Source organism: Lodderomyces elongisporus, chromosome 3 (assembly GCF_030384665.1).
Source record: "Lodderomyces elongisporus chromosome 3, complete sequence".
In the NCBI taxonomy this organism is placed as follows: Eukaryota; Fungi; Ascomycota; class Pichiomycetes; order Serinales; family Debaryomycetaceae; genus Lodderomyces; species Lodderomyces elongisporus.
The window spans coordinates 1,514,546-1,535,766 of NC_083675.1; the positions used below are offsets into that span (position 1 = coordinate 1,514,546).

Consider the following 21,221-nt stretch of genomic DNA (forward strand, 5'->3'; position numbering starts at 1 on the left):
AAAAAAATTAAATTTAAAAATAAAAAAAAGAAATTGAACCCCTCTAAAAGATATTCACGTGATCGGGCTTTCATCTCCTTTTCTTTTCTTTCTTTTTTTTTTTTTTCTTATCCTTTATATTTCTTATTTTGGTAGCTATTGTAGCACCCATACGTCATGCTTTTCCAAGTGTTTTATATCTTAAATAAAGCATATGGAGAAACTTTTATATTGCAGCAACCCAACAATCTCTTAGTATTGTTGTTGAAGTAGTAAGATTTGTATATAACTTACCAGCAACTGGGCAATTAGACAAGAATTTTACAATCAATATTTAAGTATGTGTATATATGTGTGTGTCAATGTGTGTCAACGTGTGTGTTGGTTTTGTTTTAGATATACTTATTCTCCTCTAATGTATTACTCAACATTAAACGATAAGAAAGAAGCATTTGTGTTGAAGGTTATATAGTATACAGTTGACTTTGAGAGTGGCTGGTGCTAGTAATGGTAATGGAGACAGAAAGATGTGCATGTGATAAATTTATATTCTCTCTTTTCTTAAATTTTTCCTTTTTTATTTTGCTTTGCAATCCTCTTACTCCATTTTTGAAGTTGGTCCGAGATCAAGGCTCCTATAGAGAGTAGGTACTAATAGCAGCACAGTAGTCTGGTATTCAAGGAGTATATGTTGGATAAGGAACTACAAGGGCCCAACATATTGTAGATTCAAAAATCACACACTCCACAGAGAGACAGGGCAAAATAAAAGAAAAAGGTAAAAGGTAAACGTACCATCACGTTTCTTTTTTCTTTTTTTTTTTTTGCACTTCTACTACTTCTCCACATGCTTTAGAAACATCATTATAAAATCACACCTCTATTCCATGCCTACTCTTCTCCAACTTTCCTTTTCTCTAACTTACCTTGCCAACACCAGACTTGTAAGCAACCTTAGCTAGACTGTATATATTCATCTATTTATACTAAATTATATATCAGTTGCAAGCAACTTTACTTGAGTATTCAGACGTCCTATAATAGCCTTGCATTATCCGCTGGAATTTCAAGCACAATAGTTACATATATATATATATATATATATATATATATATACTTACTTGCATCCACATTATTCATCATCTTATCAATTTAACATTCAAAGCAATATTTTATTCTGATCAAATTTTCGTCTAACTATCGCTTAGATTTTGATTACAATTTGAAACATTCCACGTCATTACAACAAGCACAAAAAGCGCAAACAATATTTATCAATATTTATCAAAACAGTTTTTGAACCACTTTTCAAAGATTGGAGGGATCTGCAATATAGTATATTTTTTATTAACTTTCCCGATTTTCACTTTCACACCTTCTACACCCCACACTTTGCTCACTCCACAATACACTTTTCTTTTTTTACTGCTTTGTTTTTGTTTTTGTTTTTGTTTTTGTTTTTGTTTTGTCTTGTTTTTGTTAATTTGCTGAAAACAAAATAAATTTAAACAATATAGATTGTTCACTATTGCAACTGGAGAATTTTTTGGAAAAAAAATAATGGTGGTTGGGTATTTGTTATCAGGGGTAATAAACAGAATCCCAATTGTAAACAAACTAAACGTATCACCATCTACTGAAGGACAAGTTTCGTCTGAGATCTTGGAAGGAGAAGAATCAAGTGTGCAGGAACCTTATACACCACTGCAATCGCATTCTGATCGTATTTCCATTACAGACTCAATATCGACATCTGCATCTGCATCTGGATCTGGATCTGGATCATCGGGTTTGGACGAATATAGCTCAGAATACGAGGACCACGGAGAAGTAAAACCCATTCACATTAAGAAAAAGTATCAAAGTCCCAAGGACAAATTACATTCGAAAATTTTACAAAATAGAACCCAATCTGCTGCTCCGTTTGAATCACTAGCATCTGCACAAGGATCAACCGATTTTGAAATAGAAGGAATGGGATTGAAAACACACGCTGCATCTAATATTAGTACTAGTGTGAATGCTAGTGCTAGAGGTAGTGCTAGTACAATGAGCAACTCATCGCCACACAAGTTGACGCCAGAAGAATTGGACTCTAGAGTTGTGCTTGGCTCACCCGTCAAGAAAAAGACGTACAATTCAATTGACAATAGTAGTATTAAGTCGGTCACTTCAAGATTGAGCAGAAGAAGTAAAAAAAGAAATGAAGATGTAAAGCTGAACAATACATTTGTCACTGCAGCAACACCAGAAGAAGAAGAAGAAGAAGAAGAAGAAGAAGAAGACAAAGACACAGAGAAAATAGACTCAAATGGAAGCATCAGCATTCATTCTGCAATGGAAGAAACTAAAGATGCTAGAGTTGATCAGTATCTTTCAGATCAAAACGACAAGTTTAATAAGTTAATTTCGAATAACATCGATGTAGTGTTAAACCCACAGCAAGTTCAGGCGCAGAAAACACAAGCATCATTTGTTGAGTTGGCCAAAAGCCCCACGCCTAACCAAGTATTACTCAAGATGGCATATGAGAATAAGGGAGCAATTGCCTCCTCTATATTCAAGTATGGTGCAGCACTGGTTAAATCGAGGTTGCCACATATCCCATTTTTCAATGACAAGACAACGCAAATGGAAGTGGCGGGAGAGGAAGGAGAAGAAGATGAAGATGTTGAGGAAAATGGTTTAGCAATGGGGTATTTGAATGCAGAGAGTGAGACTGATTTCGATAGTGATACTGCTCCTCAAACGGCCAAAGAGCTGCTTGGCAGTCCTTTGGGTTCGCCACGGGCTACTCATGGTAATCAAATGGTTGGGTATAATACTTGTACAAAGAAGTTGAGTCTGCAACTGCGGCAAAATAGAATTGACCAACGTGATTTTGACAAGTTGGTTAGCAATTTGGATGATGAGGTTAAGATTGATATTTTTTTGGATTCGCTAGATGAAAACACAAAGATGAATTTGTACCAGCTGTTGCAAAAGGATTTGGATTTGTTTGATGCGCATTCCTCGTCGAGTGTTAAGAATGTTTATTATGATCATAATATTTCAACGGTGGACAAGGTGCAGATATTTGTTATTATTTCTGTCAAGTTGTTTATGACTGGAGTCAAGTTGTTTATTCCAATTACAAAGTACTTGCTTCACAAGTTTCAGAATAATGAATTGTTTATTTTCAATCTGAAGAATTTGAATAGGTTGATTGACTCTGTGCTCAAGTTTATGAGTTATTTGGATGTCAAGCTCAATAGTAACGAAGATTTTATTGAAAAGGTTGCGCAACACGATTATATAAAGGCCGAGCAAGATTTTGAAGATTTGTATCAAGACTTTACCAATCGTACACGAGACTATTTGAAGCCTAGTGCTATTAAGGATCGGTTTCTTGCCAAGGACGATCATCTCAAGAGAGGAGTGTATGATTATTTGATTGGAAATGCTTCTGAGTCTTTGTCTTTGAGAGAGAAGAACTACCAAGATGATCCGCAATATGCAATGTATTACTCGGGAAGTAGTAGTGGGTATAATAATAATAATAATAATAGTGGTGGTGGTCCTGGTGGTCCTGGTGCCGGTAGTGGTAATGATCCTAATGCTGCAGCATCTCAAAGTGGTGTGTTTTTAGAAAAGAGAAGTCGAGCAAATAATACTGGTGGATCGAAGAAGCCAAGCGATGTTTCGTTTATGGATGTAGCTGATCGATTTATTGAGCAGCTAGATGCAGGAGTATAACTAGCAGATGTATCTAGTGCATCCAAGTTATTATGAGGAATTGATTTTCAAAAAGAAAAAGAAGAAGAAGAAGAAAATTTTATCATAAAAAGATAAAGGAGGGGGGGTGGGACACATTGATTCAAACCACTGGTTGGTTTGTTTGTTCTTTCAAAGTAGCATGTTTGACGTTATATTCAATTTTTTTACTATAGTTTTGTATTTGTTTTGTATTTGTTTTACATTTGTTTTACATTTGTTTTACATTTGTTTTACATTTGTTTTACATTTGTTTTACATTTGTTTTACATTTGTTTTACATTTTCTGTGATCCTTAATATGATGAAACAGTAGAATTGTACTTGAAACTCAGTGTTAGTAATCAAAGTTGTATTTGCAATCGCGCACAAATAGCAGGAAGTAAAAGAAGTAAAAAAAACAAAAAAAATCAGTGTGTATGGGATTCTCTCTTTCTCTCTCTCTCTCTTTCTCTCTCTCTCTCTTTCTCTCTTACTTTCTTATGTATTTTTGTGTCTGAGCCAATTTTGTGTTAAGGATCAAAAGTTATTATAATGAGTGCATCGAAAAGAAAGTTAGTTGAGATTATTGATGCCAAAAAAACAAGAATGGTCTAGGGCTATGATCAATTCTATCTTAGATGTTTAAGGATGGATTAATTAATGTGTATGTACACTTTAAAAGAGAGAGAGATGCTATGTTGTAATGAGAGTGTATACTTGAATTGAATGAGTGAGCAATTGTTGTAAGACGTTTCCTTTTTTTCTTACATTTTTTCTTTTTTTTTTTGGTGTGAAATTGCTGCGAAAACATTCTACATGAATTGGGCAACTCCAAACATTGCTTTAAATTAGGTTTACAATGTATCAGAGAAACAACCAAAAGTAGATTAGATATACAACTACAATCAAGTAATTCCAATTCTTGTAAAGGAAAGAGATAAATAAATCAAAAAAAAAAAAATAGTAAAAGGTATGATACTCATCATTTCATACACACATTTACATACCAAATTCAGGCTATATTCAACAACAGTATTCATAATTCCAATCTTTTGTTTCTTGCAAACAAAACAAAACAAAACAAAACAAAATATAACAAAAAAAAAATTACTTTTTCAACACTGAAACTGAGAGTAAAAAAAAAGAGAGCTAAAAACACACAACCTTTACAAGAAAGGAAAATTAATATTATAGAGGAAAAAAAAAAAGAGAAAAATAGTGCTTGTGTCTGTGTCTGTGTCTGTATTGAATTTCCAGACAGCATAATTATTTCTCCTACAATCTAAACAAGAATTTGTATGCTTCAAAACAGACATTAAATTAAAATAAAATAAAATAAAATAAAGAATAAAGAACTACTTCCCCCCTTTTCTTCCTATAGCTTGCTCCTTCTCTTTTGCAAATCCATGCTTATCATCCACAGCGTCTCTTGCCTTTTCTTCTTCTGTTTCTGTTTCTCCTTCTATTTCTGTTGGTGTCTGTTGTTTACAAAAACGTTTCAGTTTCAGACACTTTTTGTCTTTTTTTTTTTTTCTCTGTCTTTCTTATCAAGACATGCTTCAAGTGTATTTAATTAAGACACCAGACATTTTTTCTAGATTATAGTGTATCCTTTACTATTCTAAACTCTACTAAACAGAGTGTTTATCTTCTCATTCACTTCTATATTGTAGATAAGTGATAACATTTATTTATTATTTTTCCCCAGGCTAATCCAACTTTTTTTTTTCTACTACTTCATTTTGGAAAGTAGAAAGTAGGAGATAAGGAAAGTGGGAAACTAACAAAGTAAGAAGAAACAAACAAAATAAAGCATTGATACTTGTCCTGCTGTTGTTGTAGTGTACACTTGCACCTCTACATACATATATATAAAAGAACATACATACTTCTTACCACTTACGCCTGGTGCTAGTAGTATGTACTTTACTTAATACTACTAATCCCCTCTCCTTCCCCTATTTCCTTATCGTTTAGCAACAATTGTTGTTTCTGAATTAAACAAAAGAAAATATATATTTATATTATATATATTTTACATATAATTTTTATTCTCTTTGCTTCGATTGCTAGTGCACATTTTGTCCACCATAGAAACTAAAGTAAAGCAAAGCAGCATAAGATAATAATGTATATAAGTTTATATATATATATACTTAAGCAGAAGAGGGAAGAGAAAAAAGTGTCGGATAAAGGTAGTGTACTTTACAATAAAATACTGCATACAGACACTTTAGAAAATTGACTGAGAAGAATAACAATAGAAAACGCTGTCCTCTTTTTTTTTTTTTTTTCAGACAGAGAGGATTACAAAAGGCTCTTGTGTTCCACTTTATAAAACAAAAAAAGACAAAAAGAAAAAGGTCATCCATTTTTTTTTTTTTTACTCCTCTTCATCCTCAACTTCCTTTTTCTTTTTTCTTTTCTTTCCGTTCATCATCCTTTTTTTTTTTGTTTTTCTTCTCACTCTCCTCCCCCCTTCTTCCTTTTCAACCAACCAAATTTGAGTATTCATACTTTTTTTTGTTAGGCAATAGCATACAAATCCTATACTGCCCACACAAACAACCAACAACAAACAACAAACAACCACCAACCACCACCACCACTATACACCAAATACACACACTAATATTACCATCAAGTATTCATAACAACAACAACGATAACTGAGGTATTGTTGCTTTACTTTCTACAATTGAGTTGTTATCTATCATAAATCACAGTTTCCACTAAGAGCTTTTTTCTTCTTCTTCTTTTGGAGTGATTTTATTGGTCAATTTTTAGGTGCTATACTTTGTGAGATTTGCCACCCAAAGTAGAAAAACAAAAGAAAAAAAAATTCTCACTACTTTAGAAGAACGAGAAGATTCTGACGCCTTGATTGGTTGATTAGATTTATTTGTTTGCTGAATCAATTTCACACGACCTTTTTTTTTCTTTTTTTTCCCCACCCCCTTCTTTTTTTTTCTTCTGTCTATTAAAAAAAGTCACCAAATCACACGACTTTTGTTTTTGTTACTAATTTTTGTTGCTAATAAGAAAGAAACAGACAGACAGACAGACAGACAGACAATATGGCTTTATGTCCCAAACCATACACTTTTGAAAATGACATTGCATCCAAGACACCGACACAAATATCTTGTGTAGGTGATTCCAGAAATGGAAACACAAAGAGAAGTTGCAACTTTTTGTACCCATCAACACCAAACAAGAGAATTTGTTTGCAACCAATTCTGGATAACATTAGAAACACCAATGATGGAGGTGCAAATGACTCTCACACTAGTCAGTTCCTGTTGAACAGAAAAGTTCCTAGCAACTACTACTACTCTTCGTCATCTGAAGACGACGACTCTGAAGATGAACAAACATGCTACAATGCTGACCAAGCAAGAGCAAAGAGAAGAGCATCCACTAGAGTCTCATTCTCAAACAACTTGGACTTGGTTAAGGCAATGTCCAAATACTCTGATGACGAAGATGAAGACATTAGACTGGACACTTTTAAGCCGGCATTTAGCGTGTCTCGTCGTATCCTCCTGGACATGCAATACAATAATAGCAATAATAACAATTTTAACAACAACAACAATAACAATAACAATACCTACCACCACCACCACCACCATCGCTCAGCATCAGCATCATCAATAATCAAGATTTTAAAATCAGAGGATGAAATTGAGAATTTGGATTGCAAGATTGCTTCAAGTCCAATTAGCAGCAAACTTTGCCTCAAGAAGATGCTCGCGTCAAGCGATTTCAGCGACAGTGTCAATGATGTTATTGACCGTGAAGGAAATGGCAATGGCAATAATGACAGAGATGATGATGATGGTGATGGCGATGATGATGACAACGTTTGCAACAACGATGATGATGATGACGATGATGATGATGATGATGATGAACAAGACGAGAGTGATTCAGTAAACCACTCAGTTGCCATTGCAGATAGAAACGCTAGAGTAAGGTGTTTTGACTACCTTATTGGTGCAATCGATGAAGCTTGGGCCAGATATTGCGACGCAACTACTTATGTCGAGGATGAGGTGCATGGCTACATCACTCCAGCATCATTAGCATCTGACTGCAGTGACGACGATGACAAGGAGTTGATGAATTTGAAGCAACGTTTGATCAGATCAAAGGAGTTTCTCCAGGATCACATTGAATCACACGACATGGATGATGTTAGAAAATTCTGGCACCGTTGGGACGTTACCAAATACCAGATGTTGGACGTTATGGAGGATGACGACGAGGTCCTTGATGAGCTTGAATGCGGCCGCCGGATTTTTTAAAAAAAGATGAGGAGAGCACGAGGACAGAAAAAAAACACACACACACACAGATGCATGCCTGGTACTATTATCTGCACATACAAGTAAACACAGGGCACACACACATTACTATTAATTCTATATTCATTTGGGGGATTCTTATTTTTGATTTTTGAAGTTTGACTTTTGAGGTTTGACTTTTTTGATTTCTTCTTTTTTTTTATATTCACTTTTTTTCACATTTAGTTCAAAAGGAATCTTGTTTAAGAGAAAAACTTTATTTTGGGGAGTTGGTTAAAATATGCTGTAACATTAATAAAAATAAATACATAAAAAAAAGCGATTATTACATATATAGGTATGTATGTATAACTTGTATAATAGTGAATTGACATTAAAATTCAATTAATATTGGACAATTTTGTATTGAAATTTGGAAAAAGTCCTCTTGAACAATTGTTTATTTCTTTAATTTTCGTTTTGTTCTTTTGTTATACTATTTACTCTTTTTTTTTTTTCCTTTACCATTTATCTGCGGCTCGTGGATCAATGTGTCCCCAAAAATTTTGTTGATAAATGCACATTGTGAAATTTACACGTTTTATTAAAATTCAAACCAAACATTGCCACAATTAAAACTAACAAATATTAAAAACAAAACTCACAATGAAGCTTACATCAACCATAATTGCATTGGCCACTTCCATTACATATGCTCTTGCAGCTGCCTCACCTGATGAATTGAAAATTGGTATGTCATTCCTTTTCTCTCTTTTTTTTTTTTTTTTTATGGGTCGGACGACTAGTCAATTTAGACTTGGCTCAAAGACAAGCCACCCAGCACACACAACTTTTTCTTTCTTTTTCCTTCTATTTTTTTTTTTCAAATATTGCATGATACTAACTTGAATTCCCTTTCCCTTCTTTTTATTTGTTTAGATATTACTAAATCAGTTAAATGTTCACGCAAGACCCAGCCGGGTGATTCAATCAGTGTGCATTACAAAGGTACACTAGAAGACGGCACAAAATTCGATAGCTCATACGACAGAGGCACTCCATTACCATTTATTGTTGGTGCAGGACAAGTTATTACATGTTGGGACGAAGGATTGTTGGATATGTGTATTGGTGAAAAACGTACGCTTTGGTGTCATCACAACGTGGCATATGGTGAGCGCGGTATTGGTCCAATTCCGGGCGGAGCTGCTTTGATCTTTGAGACTGAATTGATTGACATTGCAGGTGTTCCCAAGGAAGAACAGGCTGTTGAGGATGAAGCCAATGAGGAAGGAAAGAAGGACGATGCAAAAGGCGAAATCGAGAAAGATGAATTATAAGCAAATCAAGTTTTTTTGCAAGCGAGTAGAGGCAAAGGAAAAGAAATAGGGGAAAGAAAAAGGGAAAGGGTAAAAAATCAAAGAAAAATGTTTAAGCTGCTCGGGTATAGTTTTAATAACATTGGATGTTAGTTAATTAGCATACTACTCTATCCTGTTCAAAGCTATAGTAGCGAACAATAAGAACCTTTCGATGACGGAGCCTTGCACCTACTTGTAAAATCAGAAAAATCAAAGAGAGTGAGAGATCAATTTTTTTATTTTTTTTATTTCATTTTTATTTTTATTTTATTTTATTTCTTTTACAAAACCCCCTTAAAATTATTATACATAAACAAAAAACTTATGATCAAAACAAAAAGCAACACTTTTGAACCCTAAATAACTGGAGTGTCATTTTTTTTTATTTCACTTCCACTTCCACTTCGACTTCCACTTCGACTTCCACTCCCACTTTCTTAAACAAACTTTCGATGTCACAATTCTCAAAAGCATTGAGGGAGTTTGTTGCCTCCAAAGCCGACTTTTCGATTATATACTCAACATTAGCATCTAGCAACAGTAGTGGTGGTAATACAAGTACACAGCAAGCCGCATTTGTTACCCCACATACTCAACGAGTATGTGTGTTGGACTCCTCATTCAATCCACCCCATTTAGGACACTCGGCTCTTGTAGAAGAGCTGTTGCGCTCAAACTACGATCATATACCAAACGAAAACAAAAGTTTGCTCTTGCTACTATCAGTGAAAAATGCCGACAAAGAAACAGACCACTTGCCATTGGAAGTATTTGAGCAAAGACTCGATATGATTCAATTGATGGCCAATGACTTGTCTAAAAGATTTCCCATAAACATCTCAATTGGATTGACAAATCATGCCAAGTTTGTTGATAAGTCATTATCAATCATCAGCTATATCGAAGAAAAGTTCCCAGACATTGTCACACCAGATTTCAAATTGACTTTTTTGATTGGTTTTGACACTTTGGTGAGAATATTGGACCCCAAATATTACTTGCCGGATAAATTTTCACAATCTTTGGAAAACTTTATGAAGAAGACGGATTTGTTTTGCTTAACGAGACACGACGCTGTAAAGAGTTTAACGCAACAAGAAGGATACGTAAAAGAGATTTCAAGTGGAAAGCACGAAGATATCCCGAGCCATTGGTCAAATAATATATTCATGTTGCCCAGCTTGAATGAAGAAATTGCAAACTTGAGCAGCTCGAGTATTAGAAAAGAGATTCTTTCCCAAGGTCACGGCGATTCAAAGTGGAGAGCACATGTGATTCTAGAGGTGGCAAAGTACATTGATGAACACGATATCTACTTATCAACAACAAGTTAGTTGAAAAGAATATATGTAAGCATGAATTAATTAGTAAGAGAAGGTGTTCTTCGCTTTCTCTACTTTTCCTTTTTCTTTTTTTCTTTTCTTTTTTTGGTTTTTTATTTATTTAACTAGCTAAAAAAGTGAATAAAACGTAATGAACATGAACTGTGTAAAAATTGTAAAAGCAATTGCAAATATATTTGGTGCAAGTTTCAAGCAGCCACTATCAACAGGTTCAATCTGATGATGTTGGTTGTTTTCGTTTTCATTGTCGTATTCATTGTCATTGTCATCTCCTTGTTGTTTTTCTCCCAGCTGCCTGAGTGAAGAAGAAGATGATGATGAGGAAGAAGAAGAAGAAGAAGAAGAACCTGGAGTGTTTTTATCCAGGTTCATTGAACCCCCTTTCTTATCACCCTTTGATTTTTTACCATTGTCATCTTCAGACAGATCAACTATACTGCCATCTTCTTTGGTTCGTGCAGTAACTTTGTTATTGTTGTAGTCAGTGCATTCAACTTTTCCGCCTCTAACAGCAAGCAAAATATCCAGCTTCGACCATTTGGCACAATCAAATGTTGGTGAAGTACTAGTAACAATTGCGCTACCCTTGACCAACTTCAAAGTTTTGAACTTGATTTCTTCAACTGGACCCGTGATTTCCAAAGCACCCCCAATCATCTTTAATTTTGGAAAGAAATCGACTCTTGTGATTTGCTTGTTATTGATAAGCATCAACCCGCCACCAATCTCCTCCAATTTGGGGAAATCAATGCTGGTCAATTTTGAATTCTTTGTTAAATCCAACGTTCCCTTAACGTATTGCAACTCAGGAAGCTTGAGCAGTGAGAAATAGTTATTTTGTAAGTTGAAAGAGCCATCAACTATTTCCAAGCTATTCAATTGTAAAACTGCAACATTGTTAATACTCAATTCACCAACTTCTTTCAAATTGGGCAAGCTAACTTTGATATCCTTATTATTTGAGCTCAAATGGAAGCATTTTGAAATTTTCTCGACATTGCATTCAATATGGTCCATATATCTATTATTATTAATATCAAAGACTTTCAATTCGTTGGTCAAAAAACCAGAAAAACCAGTCAATGAAGTATCCGAAATAATAATACTTTCCAATCCTTGAATTTTGTTGTTAAATTGCACATTACTCAACAATGGTAAAATCTCCCAACTGATGCCCAAAAGGGTTTTCAAATTTGGTAGACCTATAAGCGTTAATGCTGGCAACTCATATAAATTGAACCATCCAAAAATATTACACAATTCAGGACTCTCTACTCTGATCAAATCAGGCGAGTTGTAGATTGTGAGGTTACCATTCAAGGTTTTCAAGTTAGCCAATGAGATTATGGGGTAACCGAATTCGCTTATGATGATATTACCAGTAATTGTTTCGCACTCAGCAATAGTGTTCAAGTCCGCAATCGAATGGATACGAATTTCCGGCTTGTTACATTGATGGTTCTCTTCTGGGACTTTACCACCAATGACATCCTCGACTTCGTCACTGACATTGTCACTGACATTGCCGCTGGCAATGTCATTGACCTTGTTATCGACAGCATCATCATCATCATCATCATTCAAAACTTTATCAATTACAGCATCCAGGTGTTCAAGACTTAATTGTGAAAACCCTGGTGAGTTTTCCATTTGTTTGCAAGCACCAAAGAACTGAGAATCTGAAGCAACATCAGCTAAAGGTTGCACAGCGTTTGCATTCACAAGTTCATCATGTTTTATTTGTTCTGCTCAAAGTTTAGCGTTAGTACTTATTTTTATAAATATATATATAAATATATATACATATGTGATTTATAACGTGAAATTTACTATAATTCACAGCTTAATACATACTTGTTTTCTCTTGCAAGGCAGTTGCAATTTGTGTGAAAGAGCTTAAAAGTATTATCAAAAATGGATTCATGTTTGGATGTTTGTTAAAACGTTTTTTTGAAGAGAAAGTGTTTTCCTTTTTGGCAAAGATTAAAAGGACATTTGTTTCCCTATTTATACACCTGTAAAATCAACTTTAAACGTATGCTTTTCTATATGTGTGTAATAGTTTCCGTGTATAACTTAAAGTAAATGTATATATTTGAGCTTTTGCAGCCAATGTGAGCATAACAACATCTTGTTCATTGACCCTCAATAAAGTATGACAGAGAAACATACACACACACGCACACACACAATGAGTTTCAGATACGTTGTACTTTCTCAAATTGGGTCAACATTTACTTTTCTACTATATTTTCCATAAAAAGAATCAGATTTTACCCCTTTGTTTCCAACAATAGCGAAGTATTATTTAGGTTTAAGAGAAAACAAAAAACAATCAAACAAACAAGAAATGTAAGCCATCCTTTTCATAGCTACTACACTTTAACACATTTGTGTTATGGATCTGAATTTTTGTTTCTATACTTTGTTCCAGTTGTAAAGGTATGAGTTGAAGTGCAGACTCCTATCATATAAGTCTATTAGAAAATAAGATTGACTGGCTTGTTTTGATTTTTGCCACTTTTCTTATTATTGCTATTGTTGTTATTCTTCCTCTTCTTTGGTCAAAAAAAAAAAGGTTTTGCAGCCAACATTCCATCTACAAGTCTGTGTTTGTATGCGTGTGCGCAAGACCAACATTTTGTTGATTATTTTTTTTTTCTTCTTCTTCTTGCTCCTCCTCCTCCTTTTTTTTTCCTCCATGTACTAACAGCGAGCGCATATTATGAGTTTAACTGTCTAGAAGGTAGCAGTCGTCAGCAACAATTTTAGACTCAATTGTTATCGCCTCGACAAGCAAACATCTTCAAACTGTTGATTGATCTTTCAACGATTCCACTCTCAACACCCACACACACACCAACACAAACCAACACAAGCACAAGTGCACGTCTTTGGAAAGCATTATTTTTATACACTTCAGCAATACCATACACAGTATATCCAGTCTAATTTACGTATATCAATTCGTTCGTCATGTCGTATACATCTTCAGCATTGGTGATTACGTCTTTATTGACGGTGGGAGGTTACATGCTCTTTACCGGCTCAGGTGAATCCTTTAATGTTGGTGAATTTCTAGAAAGCACATCTCCATACATGTGGGCATCATTAGGTATCGCATCATGCATAGGTTTTTCCGTTGTCGGAGCTGCATGGGGTATATTTATCACAGGAACATCAATTATCGGTGCTGGTGTCAAGGCACCCCGAATTACAACAAAGAATTTGATCTCGATTATCTTTTGTGAAGTTGTTGCCATCTACGGATTGATCATGGCCATTGTGTTCAGTTCAAAGTTGACCAGCGTTAGTAGCGACTTGTTGTACACAAAGGAGAATTTATACACTGGATACTCGTTGTTCTGGGCCGGTCTCACCGTTGGAATTTCAAACTTGATTTGCGGTATTGCAGTTGGGATTACAGGTTCCACAGCTGCCATCTCAGATGCAGCAGACAGTGCATTGTTTGTCAAGATTTTGGTGGTGGAAATTTTTGGATCTGTTTTGGGTTTATTTGGTTTGATTGTGGGACTTTTGATGACCGGTAAAGCTCAGGAGTTTAGCTGAGTCTAGATGAATAAAGAGCTGATGATAGAAGAGGTATTGTGTGTTGCAATCAAATACAGAGAGAAAAGTCAAAATGACGAAAAAAAAACGAATATTTATTCTTATTTTTGTATTTTGTAAAATGTAAATCGTGAATTGCAATTTGTTTTGCAATTGTATCACGTTTTCTCTTATTCCTTATTAGCTGTTGGCTCTATTATTCTAAATGTTTACAAAATCTTATAAACCTTTATGAATCTACTTCCATAAACTCTGGATTCTTTTTCAAAATCACAATACCTTCAAGAGCATTGCTTAGACTTATCCACTCTTCACTGTTTTCTAGTTCCGCTCGCTCACCATGATTCAACAAAACTGGTGTTGCTTGAGTGACCCATCCAGTGATGGTCTTTGGCTTACCTGCCTGACCAACAACGTCAACTGCCTGACCAACTCTGACATTAACTCTCAATGGTTCCAACTTCTCATCCACAGTCACCAACATTCTAGGCTTTACCGCTGGTGTAAGGTAGTACAATAACTCATGTGAGGTTTCAGTTGTTGTATCATTGAGTATAAACGCTTTTGGATCGAGTAATGCAACTGAAACAGTCAACAAAGAGGCCAAGGAGGTCTTAGACAATACCGTACGCTCCAAATTATAAGGCGACAAGGTCAAGGTTCCTTTACCCAAATGCAACAAACCTTGTGCAATTCGCACCATAAACAAGGAATCTGGAGATTTGATATAGTACGATGCCAATTGCCTCAACAATTGCGCCAATCTAGCATTGTTGGTACCAGTACCAACCAAACCCATGGAGTAAATTGCGTTTTGAGCTACTTCCAAATCAGGATCATGCGAGTAACGAGACAACGTCTCAAACACTTTCATTTGCGGGTTAGCAACAGATACCAAACCCATAGCCAACGGTACTGCTCTACGGATCAAAGAGTTTCCGTAGTGCATCAAGTGTCCAAAATGACGTAATGACATATCCTGCCCAATATCTTCACCCATAGCAATACAAGCCAAACCGAGCACGGCTATGCCTTGGTAAAGTTCATCGTCTTCATCAATTTCGGCTTCATCATCATCATCATCATCGTCGGCACCATCATTGCCTTCTTCACTCTTGTGCTCTTCTTTTTTGATTTCAGATTTGGCATCGCCCAGTTGCACACCTTCCGCATTACCAGAATTACTATTGCCATTGGTTGCTCTATTTTTGGAGCCTTGAGCACTTTCGGCACTTTCAGTACTGTTAGCACCTTCAACAACTTCGGCGTCTTCCATTTCAACATCACCATCTTGTTTTTGTTGGTCTTCTTCGGATTGAGATAATTTCGTTTCTTCATCTAATTGACTCTTTGGCTTGGTAGTGCACATTTGCAAAAGAGCTTGGATTTGCAACACGTTTCCAGTACCTGCATATGCACAAATGTTTACCAAAACCTTCAATGTCTTGCTGATTGGATGTTCAATAGCATCAATGGTTTCCAATACATCTTCCACTTGCTCAGTCTTGCCCATGTACAAGAGACCCAACCCCAATGCCATAAATTTAATAAATTTGTTTGTTAATTGTGTGAAATCTCTTTCAAGCAAGGTTTGTAAGATAGTTGATGTAATGTCACCATGACAAGTGCCAACAAATGTATGGCCCAAAGCTAATGCAGCAAGACACGATACTTCCAAAGATGTATCCAAATCGGACACCAATGGAAGTAGCAAATCCAAGACTTCTTCATTTGCAGATCCTGCATAAGCAATTCCGAGACCATTTATAGCAGAAGTTTGGTAAAGCTTATTAGGGTCATTGACATATTCTTGCAACAATGCAAGAGCCGCATCAACATCGTCGTGGACATTGGCGGATACAATACCTGTACCAAGCAAAGCACCTGCTTTCACCTCTTGATCCTCAGAGTACGTAAATTTATCCAATACTTGCAAACCTTCATTGACATTCCATTGGTTAAGAGCACCAAGAGATGCAGTAGTGGAAACCATACCTTTACCTTTTGTCCTATAAATCCAGGATTTGTTATCTTCATCCGTCTGAACCAATTTATCTTTTCCAAACCCTTGATTGACAAAAGCGTTAACAAATGCAGCGGCCAAGTTCTGCTTGGCGGAATCAATGGAACCTGAAGTACCTAAACCAAACTTGGAGTTTTCCAAATGCGATTTGTAAATATCCTCTGGAACTTTTGGATCAAGAAGATTGAGTTCCTTTGTCAAGTATTGGAAATAATCGGCTAATTTAACATTACTGATTGTGTCTTGGACCTCTTGGTCTTCATCAGGAAGTTTGAAACTGCTATTCTGCTGCGATAAGATAAATCCCAACTGCTCGTGTACTGACTTGTCTTTCGAAGAATCAAAAACTTGCTTGATCAATTGATGGTCATCCAACCTGATGGCAATCGTTAAAGCTTGAGTTAGTTCGCCATGGGCCAAATAAATACTGAATGCAGTATTTAAAAATGCCAAGTCATCTGGTGGCGCCAAGTAAGGAACCACACTTGTGACGTAAAGACATGCTCTCGCATAAGTGTTGTCGTCAACAAATTGAGCCAACTTTTCAATTGACTCAATCTCCAAAAGAAGATCAACAGCATCAGTCTCTGCGTTGTGTTTCAAGAAAAATGGAACAATTTTTAATGCCAACTTGACCAATTTTGCAATTAATACCTCGTCTAAGCCCAAGTTCTCTTGATAAGATTCTCCAATCTCCAATGCCAAGTGACGCATGTATTCGTGACCCCAGTCTGCAAGTGTATCGTCGTTGGACAACAATCGATACTTTAGTGATTCTCTTTGTCCTTCATTTGAATATGTCATTGCCAAAATGGACAAAATGTCTGCCAATTTTGTCACAATTGCATTATCATGCAGTAATTTCTCAGACCAATCGTCATAGAGCTTTGTCAATGCTGGATAGTGAGGTCTTAAAAACTTTAATGGTTTGGGCACAGCTGTCATTGAAGTTGTTGACTCTTGAATGTGCTTTTTCAAGGAATCGAGAATACCACTATATATCTTCTCATCTTGGCTTGTAGACTCTGTAAGCTTCTCCACCAATGATTCCAACTCATCTTTCAATTGTTGATCTTCCTCAGAAAGCTCTTCCTCGCTTTCTTTGATTTTTTTTGTTTGTGCATCCTTGGTTGGTTGTGTAGACTCTGATGTCTTTCTTACTTTCTCCTTTGGTGGATCCTGGATTGGTGCCATCTTTCAATAGATATTATTTTTTAAAACTTAAAAAAGAAGAAAAAATAAAAATGATGATTGATCTCAAATGGAAAAGAAAAGAAACTTATAAAAAAAATAGTGAAATAAAAATGGTGGCGCCAAAGTTGATATTGCGAATGAACTTTCAAAGTATTGGTAACCCTTTTGTTTTTTTTTTCTTTCTTTCTCCCAGCGATAATATTCACAAATGTCAATAGTCAATGTGCTAGTGCTGAAGTGTGCAAGTACTAGAGTGTGCGAGCGAGATTTCGTTAAGGAAGAGTGGCAAATCAGGGGCAACTACCATGTGGGTAATTTTGCTGCAAGAATGAGAGAATCACTCATTAGAGAGTTACCAGAAAAAGACCAATTGAGATCAACATTTCATGAACTTAAACATGTATAGGAACACAGCAATGATAGTCACGAAGAAGAGCATGAGATATATAATGGAAATTTGTCAATTGATATTATAAAGCAATAACAACAGTGGAAAAAAAAGCGGAAAATAAATTGAAAAAAAAATTGTAAAAAGAAAGTTTAAAAAACCGGGGTGAAAAAACTGCAGTCACATATGCCTATTGTTCTGTAGCCCATCATATTCCCAAATTGATAAATTAACTACTATAATTTTCAATTGTGAGATTACTTGTATACTTGTAAACAAAGAAAAGTCGTTTACAAGGCTCTTGTACTCAACTCTGTTTCTTTATAATTTATAGTGCCAACAACACGTCTCAAATGAAGAGAGAAAGTAAATCCCAAATAAAAAAAAATCTTATAGTGCTATATCACGTGATCTCTTTTTCTTTCCCTTTTCCTTATTTTTTTTCTTTTCTTTTTTTGCTCCCACTTTTTCTTGTTTGCATTCTTTTAGTTATAACCTGACTCGGTGTTTACATTTATAATTCAACTTTTTCCTTTAACAAACTTCACGCTTGCGAAATTTGCATCAATTCAATCACCTATTTTTTTGGAAAGGGTGCCGATTCCTTTTTTTATTAATTTTTTGTTTTTTTTTTTTTGTTTTTAATATATACAAATCCAACTATAGCCGACTTTCAGCAAATAAAGATCCCTGGTTTTTTTTTACAATTTATATATCCTATATGTTATAAGACATAGATAAGCATTGAGCCAACTTAAATGGAAAGAATCTTTTACAGCACAGATGTTCGTGATCCAATCACCAACTATCCACTCTATATTTTTGACACGTCTTATTTACCACCTACAGATGTCATCGACTATAATGAACTCATTTCTACCCTATTACAGCGTCTACCACTGAAACCATACGTTCTTGTGATGTTCTCAAGCGGTCTAAATAAAATCAGCTGGGTTTGGGGTTTAAAGTTCATCAAAACTTTTATGCTGATTGATAATGACAGCGGGTACAATTTGAAAAATTTGGTCAAGATCTTTTTGGTTCATGACAGTTGGTTTATCAAATCCATAACATCTGTATTGCATAATTACAATTATACAAAGAAGAACTTGGTTAACTTAAATAAGCTTTTGGATACATTTGTGTTGGATCCTACAACGCAGGTAAAGCAGTCAATTCAGTCAACCCAACTTGCTGAATCAGCAGGACTCATTGGGTCCGCTAATGTGGCTGTATCAATGCCAGCTTCAATGCCAGTTTCAATATCAGAGTCTAATGGAGGAAGCAACCGACAGACCATTGTAATTCATTGTTCAAAGTTAAGCCAATTAAGCGAATACCTTGATATCACTAAATTGAAGATCTCACTCAACATATATAAATACAATATGCAATTGGAAGAATCTATCCAGCTCTCAATGAAGGTGACTCCCATCATCAACCCATATGTGACATTATCACCTCAAAGTCATACTTTATTTTATCACCACTTGTATCAAATTTTCAACATTATCAATTCTAATTGCTACAAACTCGAATTTGTATTTTACAAACCTGGTAAAAAGGCAAACATTGCAATCTTGTACGACTGTCTTTGCAGAAACCAAGTCATTTGGATCAATGACTGGGACTTGTACAGCATCACAACGGTTTTCAAACGCATCTTACTGGAGCTTCCTCATCCACTACTACCTTGGGAGCAGTTAAGATTACCCCTTGGGGATGATCTAGAATATACTAAAAATGCTCTTTTAAAAATAACAGAAAGTCACAAACATTCTCTGCAAACGGAAAATTATGATCAATTCTTAATTCAGTTTTTCGACTGCTTGCATCTGCTTTTGGTATATCGAGAAACATCAAAGCATACACCAGCCACCATTTCTAAAAGCGTTGTTTATTGCTTATCGCACAAAGCTTCGTCAGATGTAAAAGAAACACAGATTCTTCAGCAGTTTATTGAAAATGTTATGAATCACTGGCAACAACTCAAAGATTTTTTTGACTATCCATCTGTTGAGCAAATAATTTATGAAAACGAGCAGGACTCCAACAGTAACAACGACAGCAGCAATTCGAAAGAAAATGCTTATGACACAACATATGAAATGACTTTTGAAGATGAAAGCAATGACGATGAGACAAGAATTGCTTTCAATACTAATACGATATTAAAAGAAGACTCTAGCTTAAGGGTCGAAGAAAACAGAGAGGAAACGGATGTTATCCCAAACAATAACGCGTCAATATTCACCAAAGATTTGACTCTGGATCAAACGACACAACATCCTAACAGGCATGATTCAAGGACTGCACACAATTATAATGATGAAGATGTCTACCAGCCACCATTACCTGAAAGAAGGTCTCGCAGTACTTCACCAAGCAAAAAGCCCCCAGTGCCCAAGAGGAGACTCGCCAAAGATCCCGACCCTATGTCTTTGCCGCCACTAGCACCACCAGTAGCACCGCAACTACCTGCTAGGAGAGAATCCGAGGCGGAGTCAGCTACGTCTTCTATCAGTACTACTCTGCTACCTCCTATACCTCGGAAGCAAAGAGAACGAAGCTTGTCTCCAAAAAAGACGGAATCACCACGTATTGCGCAGGCAGAATTTGCTAACGAGGGGAATAACCACAACAAAACAAAGGTTACAGGTTCGCATGTAAAAGATGATCTGTCATTTTTGAATAAGAAACCAGTTGGCGAAGACGAGAAAGTGGAGAAACAAGAAGATCAGAAACAACAGCAGCTTAAAGTGAATTCTTCAGACTCATCAAATGATGAAAATTCAATGATATTACCAAGTATGGACAAAAATGAAAGATCTTCAAAAGCTTCTACTGCAGAGCCTGCGTCTAACAATAATACCTTTGACTCACTTGGAAAGGAAAACATCCATATATCTACAAATATTCTTAAGTCTAAAGATACATTGACATCTACATCTGCATCCATATCAGCATCATTGAGTAAATCACAAAAAGCTACTACAAACCAAACATTGTCAAACGAATCAAATTTGCAATTGCAATTCCCACCACAGAAATACCATTTTACCACCACAGCTGCATCAAAGAATTTACAATCCAAATCTAATTTCAACATTAAGCCTATCGCAGGCAATTCACCAAACGAACAGAGTGATGCTCATTGCAATTCACAAGAGAACGAATCATCTGGTGTGACCGTTAAAAAGCCAGTGATTCGTGGTCGTAAAGTGTCACAATTGGCCAAGCTTTTCGAAGAGAGATGCGAAGGTATGCAAATTTTACAAAGCATGTAGATTCCGCATATAATATTTTAAAAGATTTTGTTTTAAGTCTCAATAAGTGTTTG

General features: G+C 35.7%; 8 protein-coding genes across 8 annotated transcripts; 6 read left to right on the top strand and 2 right to left on the bottom strand. All coding sequences in view use genetic code 12, as the record gives it.

The window, feature by feature from the left end:
- Positions 1-1,539: 1,539 nt before the first annotated feature.
- On the top strand, positions 1,540-3,714 carry PVL30_002886 (uncharacterized protein; the record flags this gene model as incomplete). The annotated part of the gene is made up of 1 exon (XM_001525411.2): positions 1,540-3,714. The coding sequence occupies one exon, from the start codon at positions 1,540-1,542 to the stop codon at positions 3,712-3,714; it is 2,175 nt and encodes a 724-aa protein (XP_001525461.2).
- A 3,076-nt stretch (positions 3,715-6,790) lies between these two features.
- Positions 6,791-8,023, top strand: PVL30_002887 (uncharacterized protein; the record flags this gene model as incomplete). The annotated part of the gene is made up of 1 exon (XM_001525413.2): positions 6,791-8,023. The coding sequence occupies one exon, from the start codon at positions 6,791-6,793 to the stop codon at positions 8,021-8,023; it is 1,233 nt and encodes a 410-aa protein (XP_001525463.2).
- A 645-nt stretch (positions 8,024-8,668) lies between these two features.
- Positions 8,669-9,342, top strand: FPR2 (Peptidyl-prolyl cis-trans isomerase fpr2; the record flags this gene model as incomplete). Its single annotated transcript, XM_001525414.2, has 2 exons — positions 8,669-8,753; positions 8,942-9,342. 2 exons carry the CDS (start codon positions 8,669-8,671, stop codon positions 9,340-9,342), a joined length of 486 nt encoding a protein of 161 aa, XP_001525464.2.
- Positions 9,343-9,815: 473 nt separating this feature from the next.
- PVL30_002889 (uncharacterized protein) lies at positions 9,816-10,697 on the top strand (the record flags this gene model as incomplete). The annotated part of the gene is made up of 1 exon (XM_001525415.2): positions 9,816-10,697. The coding sequence occupies one exon, from the start codon at positions 9,816-9,818 to the stop codon at positions 10,695-10,697; it is 882 nt and encodes a 293-aa protein (XP_001525465.2).
- Positions 10,698-10,814: 117 nt separating this feature from the next.
- Positions 10,815-12,630, bottom strand: PVL30_002890 (uncharacterized protein; the record flags this gene model as incomplete). Its single annotated transcript, XM_001525416.2, has 2 exons — positions 10,815-12,451; positions 12,561-12,630. 2 exons carry the CDS (start codon positions 12,628-12,630, stop codon positions 10,815-10,817), a joined length of 1,707 nt encoding a protein of 568 aa, XP_001525466.2.
- A 1,052-nt stretch (positions 12,631-13,682) lies between these two features.
- Positions 13,683-14,276, top strand: VMA16 (H(+)-transporting V0 sector ATPase subunit c''; the record flags this gene model as incomplete). Its single annotated transcript, XM_001525417.1, has 1 exon — positions 13,683-14,276. One exon carries the CDS (start codon positions 13,683-13,685, stop codon positions 14,274-14,276), a length of 594 nt encoding a protein of 197 aa, XP_001525467.1.
- A 229-nt stretch (positions 14,277-14,505) lies between these two features.
- RPN1 (proteasome regulatory particle base subunit) lies at positions 14,506-17,493 on the bottom strand (the record flags this gene model as incomplete). The annotated part of the gene is made up of 1 exon (XM_001525418.2): positions 14,506-17,493. The coding sequence occupies one exon, from the start codon at positions 17,491-17,493 to the stop codon at positions 14,506-14,508; it is 2,988 nt and encodes a 995-aa protein (XP_001525468.2).
- Positions 17,494-18,639: 1,146 nt separating this feature from the next.
- ECM25 (Divergent CRAL/TRIO domain) lies at positions 18,640-21,168 on the top strand (the record flags this gene model as incomplete). Its single annotated transcript, XM_001525419.1, has 1 exon — positions 18,640-21,168. The coding sequence occupies one exon, from the start codon at positions 18,640-18,642 to the stop codon at positions 21,166-21,168; it is 2,529 nt and encodes an 842-aa protein (XP_001525469.2).
- Between the last annotated feature and the right edge of the window lie 53 nt (positions 21,169-21,221).